Below are 24675 nucleotides of genomic sequence, written 5' to 3' on the forward strand. Positions count from 1 at the left end.
ACACAGCACACACACAGTACACACAGCACACACAGTACACACCCACAGTACACATAACACACACCACACACAACACACCCGCAGCACTCAGAGCACACACAGCACACACCCACAGTACACACAACACACACGATACACACCCACAGTACACACAACACACAGTACACACAACACACAGTACACACAACATACACACAGTACACACCCACAGTACACACCCACAGTACACACAACACACACAACACACAATACACACAACACACCCGCAGTACACACAGCACACACACAGTACACACCCACAGTACACACAACACACACAGTACATACGCACAGTACACACAACACACACAACACACCCGCAGCACTCACAGCACACACACAGCACACACACAGTACACACAGCACACACACAGTACACACCCACAGTACACATAACACACACCACACACAACACACCCGCAGCACTCAGAGCACACACACAGCACACATCCATAGTACACACAACACACACAGTACACACCACAGTACACACAACACACAGTACACACAACACACACAGTACATACCCACAGTACACACAACACACAACACACCCGCAGCACTCACAGCACACACACAGTACACACAGCACACACACAGTACACACCCACAGTACACACAACACACACAGTACATACCCACAGTACACACAACATACACACAGTACACACCCACAGTACACACCCACAGTACACACAACACACCCGCAGTACACACAGCACACACAGTACACACCCACAGTACACACAACACACACAGTACACACCCACAGTACACACAACACACACAACACACCCGCAGCACTCACAGCACACCCACAGCACACACACAGTACACACAGCACACACACAGTACACACACACAGTACACATAACACACACCACACACAACACACCCGCAGCACTCAGAGCACACACACAGCACACACCCACAGTATACACAACACCCACAGTACACACCCACAGTACACATAACACACACCACACACAACACACAATACACACAACACACCCACAGCACTCACAGCACACACACGGTACACACCCACAATACACAGTACACACAACACACAGTACACACCCAGAGTACACACAACATACACAGTACACACCCACAATACACACAACACACAATACACACAATACACCCACAGCACTCACAGCACACACACAGTACACACCCACAGTACACACACACAACACACAATACACACAACACACCCGCAGCACTCACAGCACACCCACAGTACACACAGAGTACACACAACACACAATACACACAACACACCTGCAGTACTCACAGCACACACGGTACACACCCACAGTACACACAACACGTAGCACACCCGCGGCACACACAGCACACACAACACACACAACACATCCGCAGTACTCACAGCACACACATGTTACATACCCACAGTACACACAGAGTACACACAACACACAATACACACAACACACCTGCAGTACTCACAGCACACACATGGTACACACCCACAGTACACACACAGTACACACAGCATACACACAGCACACACCCAACACACACAGTACACACCCAACACACACAGTACACACCCACAGTACACACAACACACAATACACACAACATACCCTCAGTACTCACAGGACACACACGGTACACACCCACAGTACACACACAGTACACACAGCACACACACAGTACACACCCACAGTACACAGTACACACACACAGTACACACAACACACAGTACACACACACAGTACACAGAGTGCACACAACACACAATACACACAACACACCCGCAGTACTCACAGCACACACATGGTACACACCCATAGTACACACACAGTACACACACAGCACACACCACAGTACACAAAACACACAGTACACACCCACAGTACACACAGAGTGCACACAACACAACCGCAGTACTCACAGCACACGGTACACACCCACAGTACACACACAGTACACACAGCACACACCCAACACACACAGTACACACCCACAGTACACACAACACACAATACACACAACATACCCTCAGTACTCAGAGGACACACACGGTACACACCCAGAGTACACACACAGCACACACCCACAGTACACACAGCACACACACAGTGCACACATAGTACACACAACACACAATACAGACAACACACCAGCAGTAGTCACAGCACACAGAACACACACACTCGCAATACACACAACACACCTGTAATACATACACAGTACACACAACACATGATACACACAACATACACATAACATACCCGCAATACATGACACACGATACACACAACGCACACAACACACCCACGATACACACAACACAGAATACACCCACTCACACACCACACCCACAAAAGAATACACCCACTCACAACACAAATACACGCAATACACAAACTCATCACACACACACACAACTCACACACAGGATAGAATACACCCTCTCACACAACACAAACAACACACACAAAACACCACCCACAATACACACAACAGAATACACCCATTCACACAACACCCAACACAACCAACACAATACACATACACAACACAAGCAACACAATACACTCATATACCACACAAACAATACACACAGAACAGGACACATCTACACATAGACACACCACACACTGCCTCTGCTCTGCAGCAGGCTCGCAGACTTGATTTCTTTCCCTTCCCTTCATCCCTTCCCTCCGGGCTGAGCTGTGTATCTGCCAATGAGGCGAGGACCAGCCGTCAGCCCCAGGCAGTGCATAGGGTGGTCGGGTGCCCGGCAGTCGGGGGCCAACGGCACGTCCTGGGCCTAGGGCAGCCCACCCAGCAGACCTCGGGCGGCCCCGGGCACCGCCGGCTCTCGCCCCGGCCGCGAGGGGACGCCTTCCACTCGGACAGCGGACAGCGGGGCCTGCGCTCAGGCCGCCCGGGGCTGTCTCTGCAGCTGAGCCGGCGCTTCCTGGCGCCGCTGTTTGCCTCCTGCCTTTTCAGGATAGGACCCGTCTGGATTCCCAACCTCCCTGGGGTTTTATTCCGGACCTGCAAAGGCACTGAAATGTCACCTGGCGTTTTGTTTCTGAGACCCCGAGGGTTCTGAAGCGCGCTGCGGGCCCCCTGGGGCCTTTCGGAGGGGCCGAGGAAGAGATTTTAGCTGATTCCTTAGCCTCACGGCGTCTGGCTCGAGTTATGAAAACAGCTTAGACCATTTGAGAGAGGCTGCTTCCAGGAGCATGCGGGCGGGAGTAGGAGAGCGGAGGCTCGGGAACGGGGGCACAGAGCAAGGCAGGCGCCCAGGACACTGTCCTGTTCCGAGAAGAGGGGGCAGTGCCTTCACAGCTGACGGCCCGTCCACAAGCCCGCGAAGGCGATGCAGCGAACGCAGGGCGGTGTCCACGCGCCCTTGGCGCCGCAGCAGCGCACGGCGGGCTGACACGGGAAAAATGTGCGGGTCTTTAAGGCACCGATACGGGAAGCATGGCTGACACCCTGCTTCCGCAGGTTTCGCGCTTTCTGGAGGCGTGTTTATTGGCGTCTCTTTTCAGTGCACTATTTGCCCCCGCCTAATTCTGGAAGGAACCGCGGCGATTACCAAGGAGACATGAACCACGGTGCTCAGCATGCGGGCTGCAGAGGAAAGGGTGGTGGGGGTCAGGGAGGCCAGTCCCAGTGTCCACGGGGGCGGGGGACCCATGGGGCTTGTTAGCAAGAGGGCCAGCGGGAGTGGGTCCGGCCGCGTCCTCGAAATGACTCAGGGAGAAGCCGCGCAGGCAGGCTGGGGCCCGTGCACCCATCCACTGGGGATGCTGACTGTCCTCAAGGGGCAAAAGCAATCGTCCTCTGTGGTGTGTGTGTGTGCGCGCGTGCGCGCGGTCGTCTCCAATTCTTTGCGACCGCATGGTCTGTAGCCCGTGGGGCTCCTCTGTCCATGGCATTCTCCAGGCCAGAACACGAGAGGGCTGCCGTGCCCTCCTCCAGGGGATCTTCCTCACTCAAGGTCGAGCCCACATCTCCTGCGCCGGCAGGCGGACGCCTGAGCGCTGCACCAAGCCTGTGCCGTAAATCCAGTCCAAGGGAGAGCAGAACCCTGACTGCAGACGCTGTGCCGGGAGCTCCTCAAATCCCTTCCTCCCGGGCCTCTCACCCAGCCTCCTCACTTCACGGCTCTGAGAAAACACTTTCCTCGGCCGCCAGGCGGACTCTTGTTGACATCCGCAACAAGAATTTGAGAAGTACAGAGACGGCGAAAGAGAATTTGAAGTCTTTAAAAGGGAACTGCAACAGGGAAGAAGAAATCTGACTCCACATTAGATGTGTCTTTCGCTTTAACCTTTTCTTCTACCGCGTTAAGAACGTTGCTGAGAGCCTGAAATATTGTTCCTGTTCACTGACTCACTCCTGTCTGACTCTCTGCCACCCCATGGACTGTAGTCCACCAGGGTCCTCTGTCCGTGGGATTCTCCAGGCAAGCATACTGGAGTGGGTTGCCATTTCCTCCTCCAGGGGACCTTTCTAACCCAGGGATCAAACCTCGAGTCTGCTGCATTGGTGGGCGGAGTCTTTACCACTAGCTCCACCAAGGAAGCCCCTAGCCTGAAATACACAGGAAGGCCATTCTGAAGGCTCTGACGTTTAAAGGGCTGACGCTTTTCCATTCTTACAGAGGTAAAAAGCTGTCTTATAATGTTGTTATAAGAACCTAGGATTCCTGCACCCAGAACTTGGTCACAACCAACCATGCCCCCCTTCTGCTGCCTTTAAAATGCTTTGCTGAAACCCTTCAGGGAGTTGGGGGTTTTGTGACGGGGGAGGGTGAGCCACCCGTCTCCTCACTGGCCCTGCAGTCAACCTGTCTCATCTCCAAACCCTGACGTTTCAGCCCTGTCTGGCCTCACTGTGTGCAGTGAGTCACGGAAGTGGCCAGTCCACTGGACGATGTATGAGTAGACTGTGGCAGGAAACACGGCAGAGGGTGCGTAGTGGGGTGTGTGGTTTAGGGGAATCGGGACCCCCCGGCATCTCAGGCCAGGACTAGCCCTCACTCAAGCCCAACAGAGCAGTCAGCCGCAGGACGAAAACACACAGCCCCAGTCCTGCCGAGAGCCAGCAGCAGCACCGCTCCGGGGACCCACTCACCCCGGTGCCGCCTGCACGGGGGCAGAACTGGCTTCTTGGGCGTTTGATGGCACCTGGAATCGTAGGCTTCCCTCACCTTCTTAGAAATAGCGAGACTGCGAACCAGCATGACGACTGGATTGTGAAGCAGCGGTCAAAATGCCTCAGACAGCTTTTATGTGCTCACTATTCTCTGCGTCTTTCTTTCCTGAGACCGGGGGCACCCAGCCTCCGGGATCTCATGCCTGATGTTCTGAGGCAGAGCTGATGTCATGATCATAGAAATCACACGCACAGTAAATGGAAAATGCGCTTGAGTCGTCTCCAAACCAGCCCCCTGCTCCAGGGTAAGGAAAAACCATCTTCCATGAAACTTGGCCCTGGTGACAACAAGGCTAGGGAGCGCTGCCTAAGACCGAACAGCCTTGTCAGGACCATTCACAAGGGAGAGGCACCCAGGGATGAGGGCTCTGCATGCTGCATGCGTGTTTCCAGCACGGCCTGTCTAGGTGTTGAAATCAAAGAACAGAGCTCTGAAAGTTACCCGGAAAGAGTCTGCCTGGCTATCACAGGGCTTCAGTTCAGTTCAGTTCAGTTCAGTCGCTTAGTCGTGTCCGACTCTTTGCAACCTCATGAATCACAGCACGCCAGGCCTCCCTGTCCATCACCAACTCCCGGACTTCACTCAAACTCATGTCCATCGAGTCGGTGATGCCGTCCAGCCATCTCATTCTCTGCCGTCCCCGTCTCCTCCTACCCCCAATCCTTCCTAGCATCAGACTCTTTTTCCAGTGAGTCAACTCGTCGCATGAGGTGGCCAAAGTATTGCAGTTTCAGCTTTAGCATAAGTCCTTCCAATGAACACCCAGGATTGATCTCCTTTAGAATGGACTGGTTGGAGCTCCTTGCAGTCCAAGGGACTCTCAAGAGTCTTCTCCAGCACCACAGTTCAAAAGCATCAATTCTTCGGCGATCAGCTTTCTTCACAGTCCAACTCTCACATCCATACATGACCACGGGAAAAACCACAGCCTTGACTAGACGGACCTTGGTTGGCAAAGTAATGTCTCTGCTTTTTAATATGCTATCTAGGCTGGTCAGAACTTTCCTTCCAAGGAGTAAGTGTCTTTTAATTTCATGGCTGCAACCAGCATCCGAAGTGATTTTGGAGCCCCAAAAAATAAAGTCTGACACTGTTTCCACTGTTTCCCCATCTATTTCCCATGAAGTGACGGGACCAGATGCCATGATCTTCATTTTCTGAATGTTGAGCTTCAAGCCAACCTTTTCACTCTCCTCTTTAACTTTCATCAAGAGGCCTTTGAGTTCCTCTTCACTTTCTGCCATAAGGGTGGTGTCATCTGCATATCTGAGGTTATTGATATTTCTCCCAGCAATCTTGATTCCAGCTGGTGCTTCTTCCAGCCCAGCGTTCCTCATGATGTACTCTGCATATAAGTTAAATAAGCAGGGTGACAATATACAACCTTGACGCACTCCTTTTCCTATTTGGAACCAGTCTGTTGTTCCATGTCCAGTTCTGACTGTTGCTTCCTGACCTGCATACAGGTTTCTCAAGAGGCAGGTCAGGTGGTCTGGTATTCCCATCTCTTTCAGAATGTTCCACAGTTTATTGTGATCGACACAGTCAAAGGCTTTGGCATAGTCAATGAAGCAGAAATACATGTTTTTCTGGAACTCTCTTGCTTTCTCCATGATCCAGCGGATGTTGGCAATTTGATTTCTGGTGCCTCTGCCTTTTCTAAAACCTGCTTGAACATCTGGAAGTTCACGATTCACATATTGCTGAAGCCTAGTTTGGAGAATTTTGAGCATGACTTTACTAGCGTGTGAGATGAGTGCAATTGTGTGGTAGTTTGAGCATTCTTTGGCATTCCCTTTCTTTAGGATTGGAATGAAGACTGACCTTTGCTTAAGGGTCACCAAACCACTGAAAGACACCAGCCAAAGCAATACAACTCACACCTTACACCAACAGCAGGACAACATGTGCACGACTGAGCACACACGCGCGTACTCTCCTGGCAGGGCCCCCAATGCCTGCCGGCGGTTTCCAGCCACCATGCCAGCTAGCAGGTGCTGACCTTCACTTCCCTCCTTCCTTTCCGTCACTTCACAGCTCCCTCAGTGACCTGCCCAGCCCTGCCAACTCTGCCTTGATGGGTTGCACCTGACCTAAAACTCAGTCACACCTACTTGGAAAAGGTGACCTTGGTGGACATGCACATTGGTCTCTGCAGAGAGATGCTCCCAGTCACTAAGGCGAGGGTGGTGAGGGGCTGAAGCAGGTGGAGGGGCTGGGGGTGCAGAACGCTCTCCCCCCCAACCCCGCACCTCAGCCCCCGCCCTGACATCCTGTCGGGACTGGGCAGCCCTGTACCGAGGCCATGGGTGTGGAGCCCTGCGTGTACCCGGGTCATCCGGAATAGACCAAGCTCCACAGCAAGTGTTGGCATGAGGCTCCCTGACCTACATCGGTCGTTCCCCGACTCCGTACTGGACAAAACATGCACCCTATAACGCCCTAATAACCAGTCACCTAATACCACCCCCCAGCAGGAATCGTCTTTGTCCTGAGGCTGCAAAAATCAACCACTAACCCACGAGAGCATCAGCTCTCCTGTGAGCTGCTGTTCCGACAGCGTCTTCCACTCTAACAAACTCGACTCTGAAATATTCTACGTCTGGAATGTCTTTTCCAACCTGCGCACGGACCACGAGAGATACGAAACTTTAACCTACGGGGGTGACATCTGGAGCTCGGCACCCAGAGTGGGCACCCTGGGACACAGTTTCAAGACACTGAGGAGCTCGGCACCCACAGCGGGCACCCCGGGACACACTTCCAAGACTCTTAGGCAGTGGCTGGTCAGGAACACTCTTCTCACAGCACGTGCGTGGCTGTAACCGGGCGGGTCTGTGGGAAAGGTAGCCCGCCCTCTACAGTGCCAGGCAGACAGCGGGCACCTGAGCAGCACCTGCTACATCTGGGGCGGTGGCTGAAGGGCCCCGTTCGGGACTCAGAGCCACACAGGGGCCGCAGAGCGTTACACGGGAGGACGTAGGCCAGCCAGCACTCTCCTGTCGCCATCCCCGGTGAGGGACCCGCGCCAACCGAGGCTCAGAGGTGAGCTGAAGGTCACAGCAGCAGACAGGTCACAGTGTTTAGGGATGGTGCCCGGGTGTCCAGAATCCAGTGTTCTTTTCGCCTCACCAAGCAGAGGGCTCAAATATATCTGGATTTAATCTCCAGGAGAACAGATGAGCTTAATTAAACTGTAGCTGGAGGGGTTTAATTTAGAAGGGATGACATTTGCAATGAACGAACGACTGGGACGGTGAAGCGAAGCGTTTCAGGGGCTCAGCACCCGGAGGTGGCGACCCTGCTCCTGCAGAGATGCTCAGACTCAGCGGGGGGCTCTGTGGGATGGCCCACGTCCACGAGCTTCACCCGGCTGCTCGTCTGACCCATCAGGGAGTCAGGAGGTCCCTGAAAGACGAGCATTGTCAGAACTAAGACGGTCCACTCGCTCGCAGTGAAGAGCCACGAAACAGAATCTGTGTGACAGTGGTGGACGGAAGGGACAGGGTGTATGGGATCAGGGAAATCCTGCAGAGGTGACGTGGAGTCTGATGGACGACGCAGCCCCTGTTGAGGCGAAGGGGAGTCCAGGCTTTCTGACAAGGAGGGCGCTGGGGTCACCGTTACCGCGGAGGGAAGGAGAGCCTGCTTCCTGACAGCCTGGGTTTGAGGGCACTGGGGAGGGCAGAGACAAGAGGGGCTGGCCTGAGTCCTGGGCGAGCAGGACTGGGCTGCCTGTGAGCAGAGGAGGCTGAGTATGAGAGGAGGGGCTGGCTGTGAGCAGAGGTGTGTGAGCGTCAGAGGAGGTGGGCTGGGTGTGAGCGGCGAGGGCTGGGTGTGAGCGGAGGTGGCTCCCTCGGCCTTTTGCGGGGTACTGGGGAACCAGAGCGCTGACCCAAGGCACCGCCATCAGCCTTGACGATCACCCCATAGGTGGCTAAGGCGTCTGAATTCATGCAACGGGCTGAACTGCGTTCTGCGAGGTGCAGCGCTAAAGCCCTTCACCCAGTGGACTTGGAGACGGGGTCCCTGGAAGGCCTTTCAGGTGACTGAGTCCGGAGGGGGCCTCATCAGAGAGGGTGGGGGTCCCTCGAAGAAGAAGACGGGGGAAGTCGTTCTGTCCGCTCCGCTCTCCTCACCCGCAAAGGACCTCCCCCATGAGGACACAGGAGCGAGCAGGATGCCCTGACGAGCTCCCCTGTGCTGGACCCCGGCCCCAGGACCAGGGGGCACACGTGTCTGCTGCTGCAGCCCCCCCACACACCTCGTCTGTGCTCCTGCTCTCCGGCCACTCCAGCACACTGACCACACGCCCCCGGGGTGAGCTGTGCGTCAAACCCCACCGAGCACCTTCTTAGAGAAAGCGCCTGGGGACGGCTCAGACGGCAGCCGCCTGCGGTCTGCGCGGAGGAAGCAGCCGCTTCCCGGGTGCCGCAGCTCCGCCAGCGCCAGCGGAGCTGACCCACGCCTGCCTCTGCTGCCTTTGAACGGCGCTTCTCCAGCCGGCTTCAGCTGCAAAAGCGGTTATCGCAGGACGCACCCGGGGAGGGGATGTTCCCACTCTGCCTGCAGACGGCGTGTACAGAGAGCCTGGCGGTTACCACGGGAAGTGATACACACGCAAGGAAACGTGTGTTCCTGCACGCTCAGTCGTGTCTGACTCTTTGCAACCCCTTGGACAGTAGCCCGCCAGGCTCCTCTGTCCGTGGGATTCTCTAGGCCAGAATACTGGAGTGGGTTGCCATTTCCTCCTCCAGGGGATCTTCCCAACCCAGGGATCGAACCCATGTCTCCTGCATTGGCAGGTGGGTCCTTCACCACTAGGCCCACCTGGAAAGCCCGACTGCTCCCACAGACCAGCAGAATCGTGTGTGTCTAATACATGGATTTGCAGGCACGGCCATTTAGTTACTTTATCAGGATTCCAAGATACAACCCATCCTCGTAACGATCTGAAGTCCGTCAGATTTTCATTCTGTGATGCTGGCTTAAGACGGCTGGGTTACATGAACGCGCTGTCCGGATGGCCTCATGAGAACTACCGTCCTGTGAAACGGCCGATGTGGGGAAATTTCACAGCCATGTGTACAAGACACGCAAAAGAACAGAGAAAGCTGCTCAGCAGTCATGCTGCTGCAACCGCACTACAGGAGCAAGGTATACAGGAGCCCCTCGGGTGACATTTCCCACTGTGGGAACAAAAACTGGCTTCTGGCACATCCCTGCACCAACTGACATCTTGCCGACATGTGTGTCTCTGCGTATGGATCCACAGAACCAGACGCAGCTTAATTGCTTTGAGATCCATTTACGAGGAGTCACGCTGAACACAACCGAACAGAACATCACAGACAGACACAGCCAAGGGCGCCGGTCAGGTGAATGCTCCCTGTGATCCCAAAGGGAGACGGGGCTGCCGTCGGATTTCCTTGTTCCATCCGGTGGAGGTCAAGGGGCTTGAAATATATCAAACGCGACGACTGGCGACACTTGAGGGGCTCAGTGGTTAAAGAACCCGCCTGGCAATGCAAGAGACACGGGTTCGATCCCTGGGTTGGGAAGATCCTCTGGAGAAGGGCAGGGCAACCCACTCCAGTATTCTTGCCTGGAGAATCCCATGTACAGAGGAGCCTGGCGGGCTATAGTCCATCACGGGTTCCCAAGAGTCAGGCTAACACACACACACACACAGGACTATACTGGATGTGAAAATGGAGATGAACACCCATCCAGGTGATGTGAGAAGTGTGAATAGGAGGTATACGTCATATCTCCTGTCCAGGAAGAGTTCTCTCTCCCCCATTGTTCCATCTCGGACAGCTGAGAGCGGGTCATTATGGCTTTAAATAGTGTAATTACACAGCATTGTTCGCTGTGCATTCTAGGCCTAGGGACTGTAGGTGGCCCATTTCTTGAAGATGTTTTTTTTCACATGGACCATTTTGAAGGTCTGGTAAACACTGCTTCTAGACTGTCTATGTTTTCATTTCGGGGCCTTCAGGAAGGTGGGAATCGTAGTTCCCCAACCAGGCATCAAACCCACCCACCGGAAGGCAAAGTTCTGGACCACAGGACCGCCAGGGAAGTCCCTTCTTCCGTGTCTTCGTGTCCGTGTCTTCGTGGCAACTGGGAGTGCCCAGGCCTGGCCACCTAAGTCACCCTGTAATCCGGAGGACCAAGGACCATGGCCTTTGATCTCCGCAGGGCTGCCGGCAGGGGGAGGTGGTGCAGAGGGTCTGGGGGAGATGTGAGGGGACAAGGGCCTACCATTCAGGTCACTGGAGTCACCCAGCTGAGGAGGGCCTGGGATGTGCCAGTGCCCACAGACCAAGGGACAGAGCAGGTGGGATCCAAGGCGGGCATCACACAGCCCCGGAGGACCCTGGGGCCGGCCCGGGACCAGCTGGCCAGAGGCGGAGCCAGAGCAAGGGCTCCTGGAAGGCAGCACTCCCGGAAGCCATGGAGGAGGTGAGACCTCTCAGGATGGAGGAGGACTTGAGGATCTTCAGAAATGCAGAGCTCACTGAGCAGAGGCCTTCCTGCTGACCAGCCAGACGCTGAATGTCAGGGGAGAGGAAGCAGGAAGCTGACAAGCAGGGGTTGGAGGGGAAAAAAAAAAGAAAAGTAGGGACTCCCTCGTGGGTAAAGGGGGCCCAGAACACACTACAGGGGCCCAAGGATTCTTCTGAGCTGAAGACATCTGAGAATCAACAGCAGTGGGAAGAGGCTTTTTTCTAAACCCTGCTTATATTCCTCAAAGCAAAGGCTCCCTGGGTTGGTGTGACTTGTGCAGTTGTGTCCAACTCTGTGCAACCCACAGACTGTACCCGTCCATGGGATTCTCCAGGCAAGAATACTGGAGTGGGTTACCATTTCCTCCTCCAGGGGATCTTCCCAACAGAGGGATCATACCTGGGTCTCCTGCATTGCAGGCAGACTCTTTACCATCTAAAGGGGCTTTACCAAGTGGTACTGATGCTCGGAGCATAGGTGCCATCGCTGGTGGGGGAACTAAGATCCCATACCCCATGTCACGAGCACAAAAGATTTAAAAAAAAAACAGTAGGGCCCTTCCTTCTCTTGTGTTTCCTGTGTAGCAGAGAAGACGTACAGAAAATAAACCCTACACAATTAAGAAAATGGTAACAGGATCATGTATTTCGATAATTACCTTAAGTGTAAACGAATTAAATGCACCAAGTGAAAAGTGAAATCACCTTAAGTGTAAATGAATTAAATGCACCAAGTGAAAAGTCGCTCGGTCATGTCAGACTCTGCGACCTCATAGACTATACAGTCCATGGGATTCTCCAGGCCAGAATCCTGGAGTGGGTAGCCTTTCCCTTCTCCAGGGCATCTTCCCAACCCAGGGATTGAACCCAAGTCTCCTGCATCGCAGGCAGACTCTTTACCAGCTGAGCCACCAGGGAATCTGGAGTGGGTAGCCGAGCCCTTGTCCAGCAGATTTTCCTGACCCCGGAATCGAACCTGGGTCTCCTGCATTGCAGACGGATTCTTTACCAACTGAGGTACATTCCAACCAAAATACAGACTTGCTGGGCAGATGCAAACAGGTCCATAAGTTGTGCTTGTCCCATTCCATGGAGTTGAAGGGGCACTTGGAAGTGTCAAAGGCGCTGACTGCCTACACTTGAGGGGCTTCTTGAGTGCACGTATCCACCCCCACTTTCCACATCACTCTGCCTGGCCCCCCAGATTGTATGTAATTATTTTATGCTGTTAGGTCAATCATGTTCCCATGACGGCTTGCAACTTTAACAATCTTTATTTTTTTGTTTGGCTATGGACTGTGAAAACTGATAAACATCTTTCACTATTGCGATTACATGACTATTACTCTGGAGAAGGCAATGGCACCCCACTCCAGTACTCTTGCCTGGAAACTCCCATGGACGGAGGAGCCTGGTGGGCTGCAGTTCATGGGGTCGCTAAGAGTTGGACACGACTGAGTGACTTCCCTTTCACTTTTCACTTTCATGCATTGGAAAAGGCAATGGCAACCCACTCCAGTGTTCTTGCCTGGAGAATCCCAGGAACAGGGGAGCCTGGTGGGCTGCCGTCTATGGGGTCGCAGAGTTGGCCACGACTGAAGTTGCAGCAGCAGCAACTATTACTCACTTAATACCACCGTCTCATCATCGGTCAACAGGAAAATAATACAATTCTGTTATCGCCAAAACTGCATCACAAAAAACCATTTAACAAAAAAACCTATAATCGGTTTTTAAAATCCATATGGCTGTCAGAATTGAAGTGGAATTTTTTGAAAAATACAAATGCCCAGGTATTGCGTGCTTTTCTCCAAAGCTCCAGATGTTCCCGGTGAGCTGGCACGTCTGAAAACGACTGGACTGTGTGACGATCTTATACTTTTACCCAGTTTGTTTCACTGTTTCTGTCTCACATTCAGTACTATTTCATTTACTTTATGTTTTCCAATTTCTCCATCTCTCTTTTTTTTTTTCCTGATGTTCTTTCTCAAGTCTTTATCAAGTGTGGAAGAAAAGCTTTGGTATACACATGTATAAGTAGTGTTATAATACAATCAATACAATACACTAGTGTATAAATACAATATATATTGTAGAAAACTTGGGAATTTTGGCCTAACTAAAATATTTGACATTTCGATGGCATTCCTTTGACTTAGTATGAATAAAGGGCTAGATTTCTAATTAAAAAAAAAAAAATACACATGCAACAGGCCACAGAGGTTGTATGGCACAGGGAGCTATAGTCAATGTCTTATAATAACCTGCAATGGAAAATAACCTCAAAAATAATATACATGGATAACTGAATCACCTCACTGTGCACCCAAACACTGTAAGTCAACTATGATTGATTTGATTTAGTCACTAAGTCGTGTCCGACTCTTGCGACCCTATGGACTGTAGCCTGCCAGGCTCCTCTATCCATGGGATTCTCCAGGCAAGAGTCCTGGAGTGGGTTGCCATTTCCTTCTCCAACACAACTATAACTCAATAAAATACATATATATAAGAAAAAGAAATTCTCCTGCCATAAAGCCTGTCCTTAGGATTTTCACAACCCAGGAACGCTGACTTTTATGACTAAACGGAAGTCTGCACAGGCCAGCACCTGGGTAAGAAATCACCCAAACAGACGTCACCATACAACGACTGTACCTCCCATCTGTTCTCCTGAGAGCCCATTTATGTTCCTGAAAGATACTTGTTCTCCGGGAATTGCCCCTCTTTCTCCCCAACCCGTATTAAGACGGTATATAAACCCCAGCTTCTAAATGCCTCCTTGAATCATATTTCCTGTGCAGTGCCTTCTTCTTATGCAGAGAGAAATCTGTATTTTCTCTTGCTAATGTCTTCTGTCTGTTTAATTACACACCCCCGACGCAGAACCTAAGAGTGTACAGGAAAAGGTGCCAGGACACGCCACCGGGACCTGGTATGTCTCCATATTTTAAGCACAGAAGAATGATACCCGGACAAGTTGGGAGGAAGCAGTTTCAGCAAAGACAATGAGTGCCAGCCCTGTGCGGCACTCCCTCCTAGCGAGGCTGTAACCAGCGTTGGAACGTGACTGCCCCTTTTATACAGCTGTGCTTTACGGCTTCCCTATTAGTACCGCTGCAGCGGTGACGCCATGCGGTGACGCGCACACCGTCGTAACTCCGCGCCGGCACCGTGACTCTGCAGGGACTTAATACATTATCGCGTGAGGCGCCCGTGAACAGGGAGGCTCGCCACCCCCGCGCGCTGGCTCCTGCGCTGCGCCAGACAGAGCAGCAGGACGCCACCTGAGAGTTCTGTCGCGTCTCCACGGGCCTCTCCGCACCCGCTCCCTGCATTCAGGTGCGAAGTCGCGCGGTCGTGTCCAACTCTCCGACCCCACGGACTGGAGCCCGCCAGGCCCCTCTGTCCATGGGATTTCCTAGGCAAGAACACTGGAGTGGGTTGCCATGCCCTCCTCCAGGGGATCTTCCCGACCCAGGGATCAAACCTGGCATCTCTTACGTCTCCTGCACTGAGAGGCAGACTCCTTACCACCGAGCCACCTGGGAAGCCCCTGCACTCCGGAGACAAAGTCAAGTATGGAATGATTGGGCTGCAGGCTGGGGCACAAGCAGGAACGTGTCAACACGGGCCTTCTTACCACAAGAAGCACATCGCCGGGGGAAAACCAAAATGCATGAGCTGTTATTTGCATAGGAAACGGGGCAAGAGAGGTTTCACTCTGCAAGACAAACACCTGCTTGAAAAGACATGGGTATGGAACGAGGGGAACTGGCGGAGGACACCGGAAGAGCTGGATTAGGCCCAGGCCACGCGCTTGCTCACCCTCCTTTGACGCATCTGAAACCAACAGGGCTGGCAACAGGGCCGTTCGAGCTCCGGTCCGCCGCCTCACCAAGGGAAACTCCTGTCCTGCAGGCTGGAGCCCAACCCCTGCCCCCGCCTCCCCCTCCCCTCCCCCGCCCACGCTTTTGCTGCAACTGTCCTCACGCAAAGCAGCAACGTGGTCTCCTCCTAAACGCTGCTTGCGCACACAGTCGCAAACCTGGAGACACCGTGTTTCCGTTAACAGGGTGCCTGGCGAAGGAAGGGCTGCCTGGAGGCGGAGGCAGGCAGGCACCGGCCTCCTCTGTGAACTCCCGCGGCCACACGATTCAGGAGGAGAACCAGCATCTTGTCCTCTCAGCTGCCAGGATGGGCTGGAAGACAGTGCTCCTACTGGGAGCCTCCCCGGAGGGACCAGTCTGCCCAAGGGTTGGGGGGGGGGGGTGCCTTGCTGTGCCAGGTTGAGCAACAGCAACCTGCAGTGCATACAGGAGGTGGCCCTTCTAGAAGCCGCTTTATCACCTGAAGGGTTCAACATTAAGTGTGGGGGGTAGTACAGTTCTTAGGGAAAAGAACCCATCTGTGTGGAACCTGTAGCGGGACACTGAGCCCGCAGACATGCACACATCCTGACATAAAAAGCAGAACCCTACGGCCCCCAGCCCCTGCCGCGCCAGCCCTGCGGCTTCAGTTCCAACTCTCGCGGCTTAGCAGCTGGGCTGCGTCCACTACTGAGCTGAACTCACTGTGGATGTGAATCCCTGTCCCTCACTGACACTCAATGATGCTTACGGCTGCAATGTAATAAAAAATAAAAAAAAAAAAATTGGTCTTTGCCCCTGGTATCCACCAGGCTCCTCTGTCCATGGGATTCTCCAGGCCAGAACACCAGAGTGGGTAGCCATGGCCTTCTCCAGGGGAATCTTTCCGACCCAGGGCTGGAACCCGGGTCTCCTGCATTGCAGGCAGATTCTTTACTGTCTGAGCCACCAGGGAAGCCCTACTTTAACTTTCCCGCACAGAGCTCCTAAAACCCTTGACACGTCCTGGGCAGTGAGCGCATTTTCCACGTCATTCATAATAATCCCCTTTCAAGCACACCTGGGTATCTGGTCCCCAGATGGACTCACCACGCGGGGTGGGGGTGGGGGGGGTTGTTGATGGGCTCCTGGCTGTGCCCCACCCCAAGCCATGACTTGAGGGCTGCCACTTGCAGCCCACCCCCTCATGTCCAGGGCCAGTGAAAGATGCATTTATTTACCAACACCCAGCGAATCAACCACCGGCAATGGAGCCAGCACAAAGACCCTTAAAAACAAGGAGGCCCTTGGCGCTGCTGAAGACAGGCGGGGGCTGGAGGCTGGCGCACCTGAGTGGGCCTGAGCGCTGCAGCAGCCCAGCCACCCACCCCTTACCCCACACAGCTGATCCGCTGCAGGGTTCCTGGGCTGTATTTATACATGGATTTGGCTGCAGCACGTCTGGGCTGTGGCAGGCAGAAGCTTCGCTCTTTGGATATGGCATGCAGACTCCTAATGATGGTGATGTAGGATCTCGGTCCCTGACCAGGGATTGAACCCAGGCCCCCTGCATTGGGAGCCCCGAGTCTTAGCCACTGGGCTGCCAGGGGAGTTTGGATGAGTTGCATTCTTAAGGTAAACCAGTGAAGGCAAGCACAGCATCTTCCCGAGTTCTGAGTCATTGTAGTGAATTACAACTGCCGGGGTAGGGGGCTCTGTGTGATGCCCAGGCTTGTGTTTGGCTGGGGAGAAGTGTGAGTGGCCCGGATGCCTCCATTGGTAGCTGGCGTGTGAAGTGGGGTATGTCCGGGGGCGCTGAGCCCAGAACCCAGGGTCTGCACTAACTCCAGGGAGCTCGTGTCCTAGGTATATTGAATCATGGGAGACCCAGTGGGGGTCTGAGATCAGGCACAGGCTGGCGGGGGTGGGGGTGGGGCATTCTGTATTTCGAATCCCCTTATAGGTTGAATGCAGCGAGTCAGGTCCTGAACCCCAAAAGCAGGTCATTCAAGAACAATCCCCCATCTCAGCTGCCTCTGGAGGCCGGTTTTGGAGTAACAGTCCTGAGGCTGTGATTTCTGCGGCACCGGCTCGCTGGTTAGTGAGAGGCCACAACGGTGAGACGACCTTCCAGGGAAACGCTCTTCCCTGCCCGGGTTCCCCACAAGGCACCCTCTCAGGATCCAGGAAGCAGCTGGGAAGGCCGTCGCCCCAGTGGATATGCACCCTGCCTGGAGGGGACACCCCGGGGTCACCAGGAACCACGCCTCAGAAGAAGCTCCCGGATGCTCCGGAACCTGCACCTGCGGACGGCGGAAGCTCCGCCCCGCATCTCAGCAGCCGCGGAGCGCCACGAGGCACCACTGCTCACCATCAGCCTCGCCCAGGCTCGGACACCTCCTCCCCTCCCCACAGGGGACCCTGCGTGATGCAGGGTGGAGCTTCCCCTGAGGCCCCTTCTAGTGGTAGAAACACACAGAAGCCTGGCGACTGCTCAGTGAAAACCAAGGGCCCTCGCGCGCACCAGCTCGGCGGTGACAAAGTATCATCCCGAAGCGCGCAGGCAGAGGGGCTGCAAGGATGGCTGACTGACGTCAGAATCGCCGAACGGCGCTGAGCTGCGCGTCCAGCTCTGCATGTCACAAACCAGGATGCCGGGATCCCGCGCCACCCAAGGCGCCTCTTCCTCGCCCAGCGCCCGTCGGCCGCACTCGGTCAGGTCTAGGCGCTCTGGGACGCACCCGGGCGCCCCGGGCGGTTCTGTCTGGTGTGTGTCTCCAGCCGGGTGTCCCAGGGCAGCGCGCTCCCCGCCACGAAGTGAAGGGCCCTCCCCGGGCACGGCGCTCCCGCTGCCCGCAGTGCCCTGGCCTAGAGTCTCAGGAGCCGCGCAGCAGCCATCCGCGTGGGCACAGAGAGCCCCCGACCCGCACCGGGTGTCTCCCCGTTCCCAGGTGTGGATTCTCGTACCTTGTCCGCGGGAGGAGCCGGAGAAAAGCGGCGCGCGCAGGCCAGGAAGATGTCGGGCTCGGGCTTCCCGCTCCGCACCTCGGGGTCGTCGCCCAACACTACGTGGTGGAAGAGGCCGAAGAAGTCCTGGTGGCGGCTGGTCTTCAGCTGGAAGGACGCCGTCCCCGAGCTGGTGGCCACGGCGCACTGCACGCCGTGCTTCCGCAGATGGCGGATCAGCTTCTCCACGCCTGGGGGGTGGAGGGGGTGGAGAGGGCGACCGTCAGGGATGGGGGTGGGCAGGCCTCGGGGGGATGCTGGGCCTGCCCCGTTCCCCCCAGCCCGCGGCCTCGTCTGATCTCATCGCTGTCCTCATGGGGCGGGGATGCCAGCACCGGGACATCTCCACTCAGCAGCACCGTGGAAAAGCAGTTCAGGGCTCGGCGATGGCCTTTCCCAGGGGATCAGAGGCGACTGTATGGGATGGCTGGTGCTCTGCTTGCACGCCAGTCGGAGCAATGGCCTCCCTGACGGCTCAGCGGGTAAAAAGTCCACGTGAACCTATCTACATACAATAGCTAGGACGTGGAAGCAACCTAGATGTCCATCCACAGATGAACGGATAAAGAAGCCGTGGTACACCTGTACAATGGAATCTTACTCAGCCATAAAAAGGAAAAAGAGAAAGAGGTTCTTTGGAAGAGTTCTTTGACAGCTCACTCAGGAGCACAGCGATAACGTAACTAGCCCTAGACCCATGGGAAAGATACGGAGTCTGTACCTAAGAACCATCCCGGACCTGGCACCGCACGCCCTCACTGGTGAACCTACCAAACGTCCCAGGAAGAAACAATGCCAATCCTAAGGAAACCTCACAGAATCACAGGCAACACACTTACTTCCCAACTCGTTTTTTTGAGACCGGCACTTTTCTGATACAGAAGCTGGAGAGAGGCATACAAAAAACTACAGACCCATATGTCTTGTGAACACACACATTTAACCTCACACTGAAGCCAACTTACAACCACTATGAAAGAATTCTACTTGAAGATTTGCTATGGGGTTGGAACCTGTTATTTGAAATATTAAAAAGCCACACTATTTAATTAGCTTGCAACAACTAACGACCAATATGGAGAATTACATTAGCTAAATTTCCATAAAAAACCTTCATGAAACTGGTGAATTACAAGGATGAAAGGATGCCTATAACAAATACATATCTAATAATCAGCTCAGTCTGGATATGGTGATTAAAGCTGAATATCAACATGATTTGCATTTAAAAAGGTTCAAGATGTATGACCCAATAGTAAACCAACATACTAAAAAATATTGCGGCATATTTAAATATATGCTTCCTGTAAAACTTGAAAAAGAAAATTTTGCTGGAAGAGTTCTCTGATGCTACTGATTATAAAAATTTAAATATAGTTGATGTCATTTTAGCTTATCCTTCGAATACTTCTAGTTGTGTGAATATTTTGTGATGCACTAACATTACGGGACAATACGATACCAAAATAAATACATACAAGGAAGCCTCTACTGGAATATAGAGTCAACATTTTTATCCACAGGGGAATGAATGAAAAAGTTTTTGGATGACTGTTAAATTTTTTTTTTTAAGATTTGTTGTTTTTATTGATGTATTTATTTCTGGCTATTATTGGGGCTTAGTCACGGCATGCAGGATCTCTGCTACAGTGTGCAGGTTTCCTTCCTAGCTGCGATGCGTGGGGTTTAGCTGGCCCTGGGTGCGTGGGATCCTATTTCCCAGATCAGGGAGCCCACCCATGGCTCCAGTACTGAAAGTTGGATTCCTGACCACTGGAACCCCAGGGGAGTCCGGGAATGACTCCTACTAAATCAGGCGAGCTCCGTGAAGATGTGTGAGATGGACACGAACATGAACCCAGAGATGGGGAGATTAACCGCAGCCCGTGGCAAGTAGACCCTGTCTCTGGGGCTCGCTTCTGCCCTGGGATACAGTAACAATGAGGGTTCCTGGTGGTGACGCTGTGAAGGAATGCCTGTAAAACATCCTGCCCGTAAAAGCACACACAGCAAGATAAGGCCCCACGAGATGGCAGTAGCCATGGTCGCCCCCAATCCGTCAAATTTGAGTTACAGTCACTCATCAGTCACTCAAACTTCCTGATATTAACACAGATTTGCCCCATCCCTTCAAAACCTTCTGTGTCCTTTAAATACCATCCGCTGACTTTTTCCTAGTCTCTCTGCGACCAAAAAGACTAGAAACATGACGGGACTTCTGTTCTGCACAGAAGCTCGTTAATTAGGTACATAAATGAAACGCAGGCAGCAGACAGCTGGTAGCCTCGGTGTGCTCAAGTGGGTTTCAGGGCCGGCACACACAGATAGCTCTTGCTACAAAGAATGAGCACTCCCAGGACTGATCTACAGGGAAGGAAAGGAGAACCGTCGAGGATCAGCGATGCTGAGAGGTGTTTCTGCCTGACTTCATCCGAGAGGCTTCGGGCTGCTGAGGAGAGACACGGAAGAGCTAGGAAAGTGGGTCTGCACGCAGAAGAGCCAGGAAAGTGGGTCTTAGGTCTGCACGCGGAAGAGCCAGGAAAGTGGGTCTGCACATGCACACGTGCAGAGAAGGTCGACAGGGGACACGGGTTCTTTCGGCTGCTGCCCTGAACCCAGAGACGCGCTGTGGTTGGGAGCGGAGAAGACCCGGGGCAGGGAGACAACACCACTCAGGGACAGGTTCAGCATGCATCTCGGGACCGCAGAGCAGCCGTGGAGACTAGAGTCCTGCGGGGAGGCGGCGGCGTGGGGGCTCGGCTGATGGAACCACCCGGGGGGAGAGCAGACACCACGCCCGTCCTGGCACGGGGTTTGCCGGGAGCGGGCTGGCCAGCCCTGACCTCCAACCTAAGCATTCCTGGACACGAGGCTTGGTCCCTCCTCCTCGCAGCCCCCGGGGGGAAGGGAGACCCATTCTCCTAGACGGTGACCGTGCCACTGCCTGGGAGGTGACAGGCTGGCACCAGCGTGGAACAGGTCACAGGGGATGCCTTCAAGGGCGGTGGTGGGTCCAGTGGTGGGCCCCAAAAGAGACGTCAGGTCCTCACCCCTGGTGTTCTGAACGTGAACGTGAACTCACCTGGGACAAGGGTCTGTGCAGAGGTGAGGTCCTAACCCCTGGGGTTTCTGACCATGAACTGACCTGGGACGAGAGTCTGTGTAGAAATGAAGGTCCTCACCCCTGGGGTTTGTACCATGAACTGACCTGGGACATGAGGGTCTGTGCAGAGGTGAGGTCCTCACCCCTGGGGTTTCTGACCGTGAACTGACCTGGGACAATGAGGGTCTGAGCAGAGGTGAGGTCCTCACCCCTGGGGTTTCTGACCGTGAACTGACCTGGGACAATGAGGGTCTGAGCAGGGGTAAGGTCCTCACCCCTGGGGTTTCTGATCGTGAACTGACCTGGGACATGAGGGTCTGAGCAGGGGTAAGGTCCTCACCCCTGGGGTTTCTGACCATGAACTGACCTGGGATAATGAGGGTCTGAGCAGATGTGAGGTCCTCACCCCTGGGGTTTGTGACCGTGAACTGACCTGGGACGTGGGTCTAGAGGTGAAGGTCCTTACCCCTGGTGCTTCTGAACTGAACTGACCTGGGACGAGGAGGGTCTGTGCAGAGGTGATGAAGGACCTCCAGAATGAGATCAGCATGGATTTAGGGTCAGCCCTAAACCCAGTAGGACTTCCCAGTTGGCTAGGCGGTAAAGAATCTGCCTGCCAACGCGGGAGACAGAGGAGATTCAGGTTGGATCCCTGGGTCGGGAAGATTTCCCTCAAGAAGAAAATGCCAACCCACTGCAGTATTCTTGCCTGGAGACCCCATGGACAGAGGAGCCTGGTGGGCTACGGTCCATGGGGGTTAAGAGAGAGCCATACGCGACTAAACAACGCACGCAGGCATGCTCAAACCAGTGACGTGTATCTTGCTTGGTTCCAGCTGTTGTCATACAGCCCCACCGGCCTGGCTGGTATGTAAACACGGAAATCTGTTTCTCACAGGTCTGCAGGCTGCAATCGAGACCAAGGTGCCCGCATACCCAGTGTGTCCTGAGCGGGCCCTCTTCCTGGCTCACAGCCACCTACCCTGTGTCCTGATGTGGGGGGTTGGGGGAGTGAGCGAGCTCTGAGGGGCCTCTCGCAGAAGGGCGCTAATCCCATTCCTGGGGCACCTCCCTCATGAGCTCACCACCCCTCAATCGGGTCAGCTCCAAATGCAGTAACACTGCGGGTCAGGACTTCAACTATATGAACTCGGACAGACCCACAGACGTTCCTAACACAGCAACTGGAGCCCTTAGTAACTGGTGTCCTCACTAGAGAGGAAGGGGCAATGCACACAGAGAAGAAGCCACGTGGAGACGGAGGGAGGCAGCCACCAGCCCAGGGACGGACGCCTGGAGCCCCCAGAAGCTGCAAGAGGCGGGGAGGAGCCTCCCCTGGAGCCTCTGGAGGGACTGTGGCCCTGCGCACACCTTGACCTCAGCCTTCCGGTCTCCAGGGCTGTGAGTGCGTGCATTTCTGTTGTCTGTGGTCATTTGGTACGTCAGCCACAGGAAACTGATGAAACGGACCCAAGGTAGGAGACCTCGTGGTGGAGGTTAGAAACGGGGGGCCGTGATTATGAGAAGAGGTCATAGCTCATGACTGCAAATAGGAACATGTGCTGGCAACATTTTGACAAACTGTTAGCCATCAAGCACAGAGCTCAGGAAAGAAACAGGAGACACACATAACACGGGAACAACACTGGAGCCCCGGCTCTTGGCAGCGGTAGGAAGAAGCCCCCAGAACCTCCAGCTGCCACCTCGGACCCCGAGACCAGATCTCTCCACTGGAATGCCAGCCAGGAGATGCAAGGGGGCGGCGACCTATAGGAGCAGGTTCTCAAAGCAGGACTCCCGATGACGGGGGCAGAGTGCACGGACAAAGCAGGCGATTAGACAGTTAGCCCCACGAGCGGACTGGAAGCGCAAAAAATATGGGAGACCCCGTATGTTAAATGATCACTCAAGAAAGGAGAGCTGCTTAACCACAAAACCAAGCAGGCTTCACTCAGTTCAGTCACTCAGTCGTGTCAGACTTTGCGACCCCATGGACTGCAGCGCGCCAGGCCTCCCTGTCCATCACCAACTCCCGGAGCTTGCTCAAACTCATGTCCATCGAGTCGGTGATGCCATCCAGCCATCTCATCCTCTGCTGTCCCCTTCTCCTCCTGCAGTCAATCTATCCCAGCATCAGCAAAGAGACATTTGGGGGATAATGGGGTCACACAGAGTCAGACACGACTGAAGTGACTTAGCAGCAGCAGCAGCAGCAATGCGTGGTCACCAAAAGCACACAGGTTCCCTCATGGACTCCTGACCAAGGTTCAATGTACTTAGAATCTAAGTTGAAATAAGGAACTGCAAGCCTGTCTTTTAAGGTCTGATCCTGGAGACATTCTCTACCTCAGTTAAGTTGTCCGACTCTGCGACCCCATGGACTGCAGCACGCCAGGCCTCCCTGTCCATCACCAACTCCTGGAGTTTGCTCAAACTCATGTCTACTGAGTCAGTGATGCCATCAAGCCATCTCATCCTCTGTTGTCCCCTTCTCCTCCTGCCCTCAATCTTTCCCAGCATCAGGGTCTTTTACAGTGAGTCAGTCCTTTGCATCAGGTGGCCAAGCCATTGAAGCTTAGCAGCAAAACCATGCGACTGAAGCAGGAGACTTGCCCCCAGACAATAAAAGGATGGTGGCATGAGGCCCACAGCCTGCCCAGTGAGCTCAGTGACTTCGTCATGCTCTGCACACATGAAAAAACAACTCTGTGCAACAGCTTGGCCATGCAAGACAAGAAAACTCCCCTCCCCCTGGAGGAGGAGCTGATGATGGAAGCGTGACATCTACTCAAGAATAAGGACAAAGGTGGTCTTCTCCTCCTCCCTGCTTTTCTTTTGGTTATACACTTGTGGCCCGCCAACTTCTCGAGGCGCGGCAAGCCTTCTCTTCCTGCTGGCAAACCTCACAGGCGTCTTATTCTAATTAGCCACGTCGTATCTACCACTTTGCTC

General features: G+C 54.1%; 1 protein-coding gene across 3 annotated transcripts in view; it reads right to left on the minus strand.

Moving 5' to 3' along the window:
- Positions 1-24675, minus strand: part of LOC129564115 (pseudouridine-5'-phosphatase) — a 69926-nt gene that overhangs the window by 2509 nt on the left and 42742 nt on the right. For all 3 annotated transcript variants that reach the window (XM_088834544.1, XM_055437725.2, XM_088834545.1), the window contains one exon: positions 18582-18811. In XM_088834544.1, coding sequence (XP_088690670.1) covers positions 18582-18811 — 230 coding nt within the window. The remainder of the gene's footprint in view (positions 1-18581; positions 18812-24675) is intronic.

The sequence above is a fragment of the Moschus berezovskii genome, chromosome Y (genome assembly GCF_049115385.1).
Source record: "Moschus berezovskii isolate FMDL1 chromosome Y, NW_MosBer_1.0, whole genome shotgun sequence".
Taxonomy (NCBI): Eukaryota; Metazoa; Chordata; class Mammalia; order Artiodactyla; family Moschidae; genus Moschus; species Moschus berezovskii.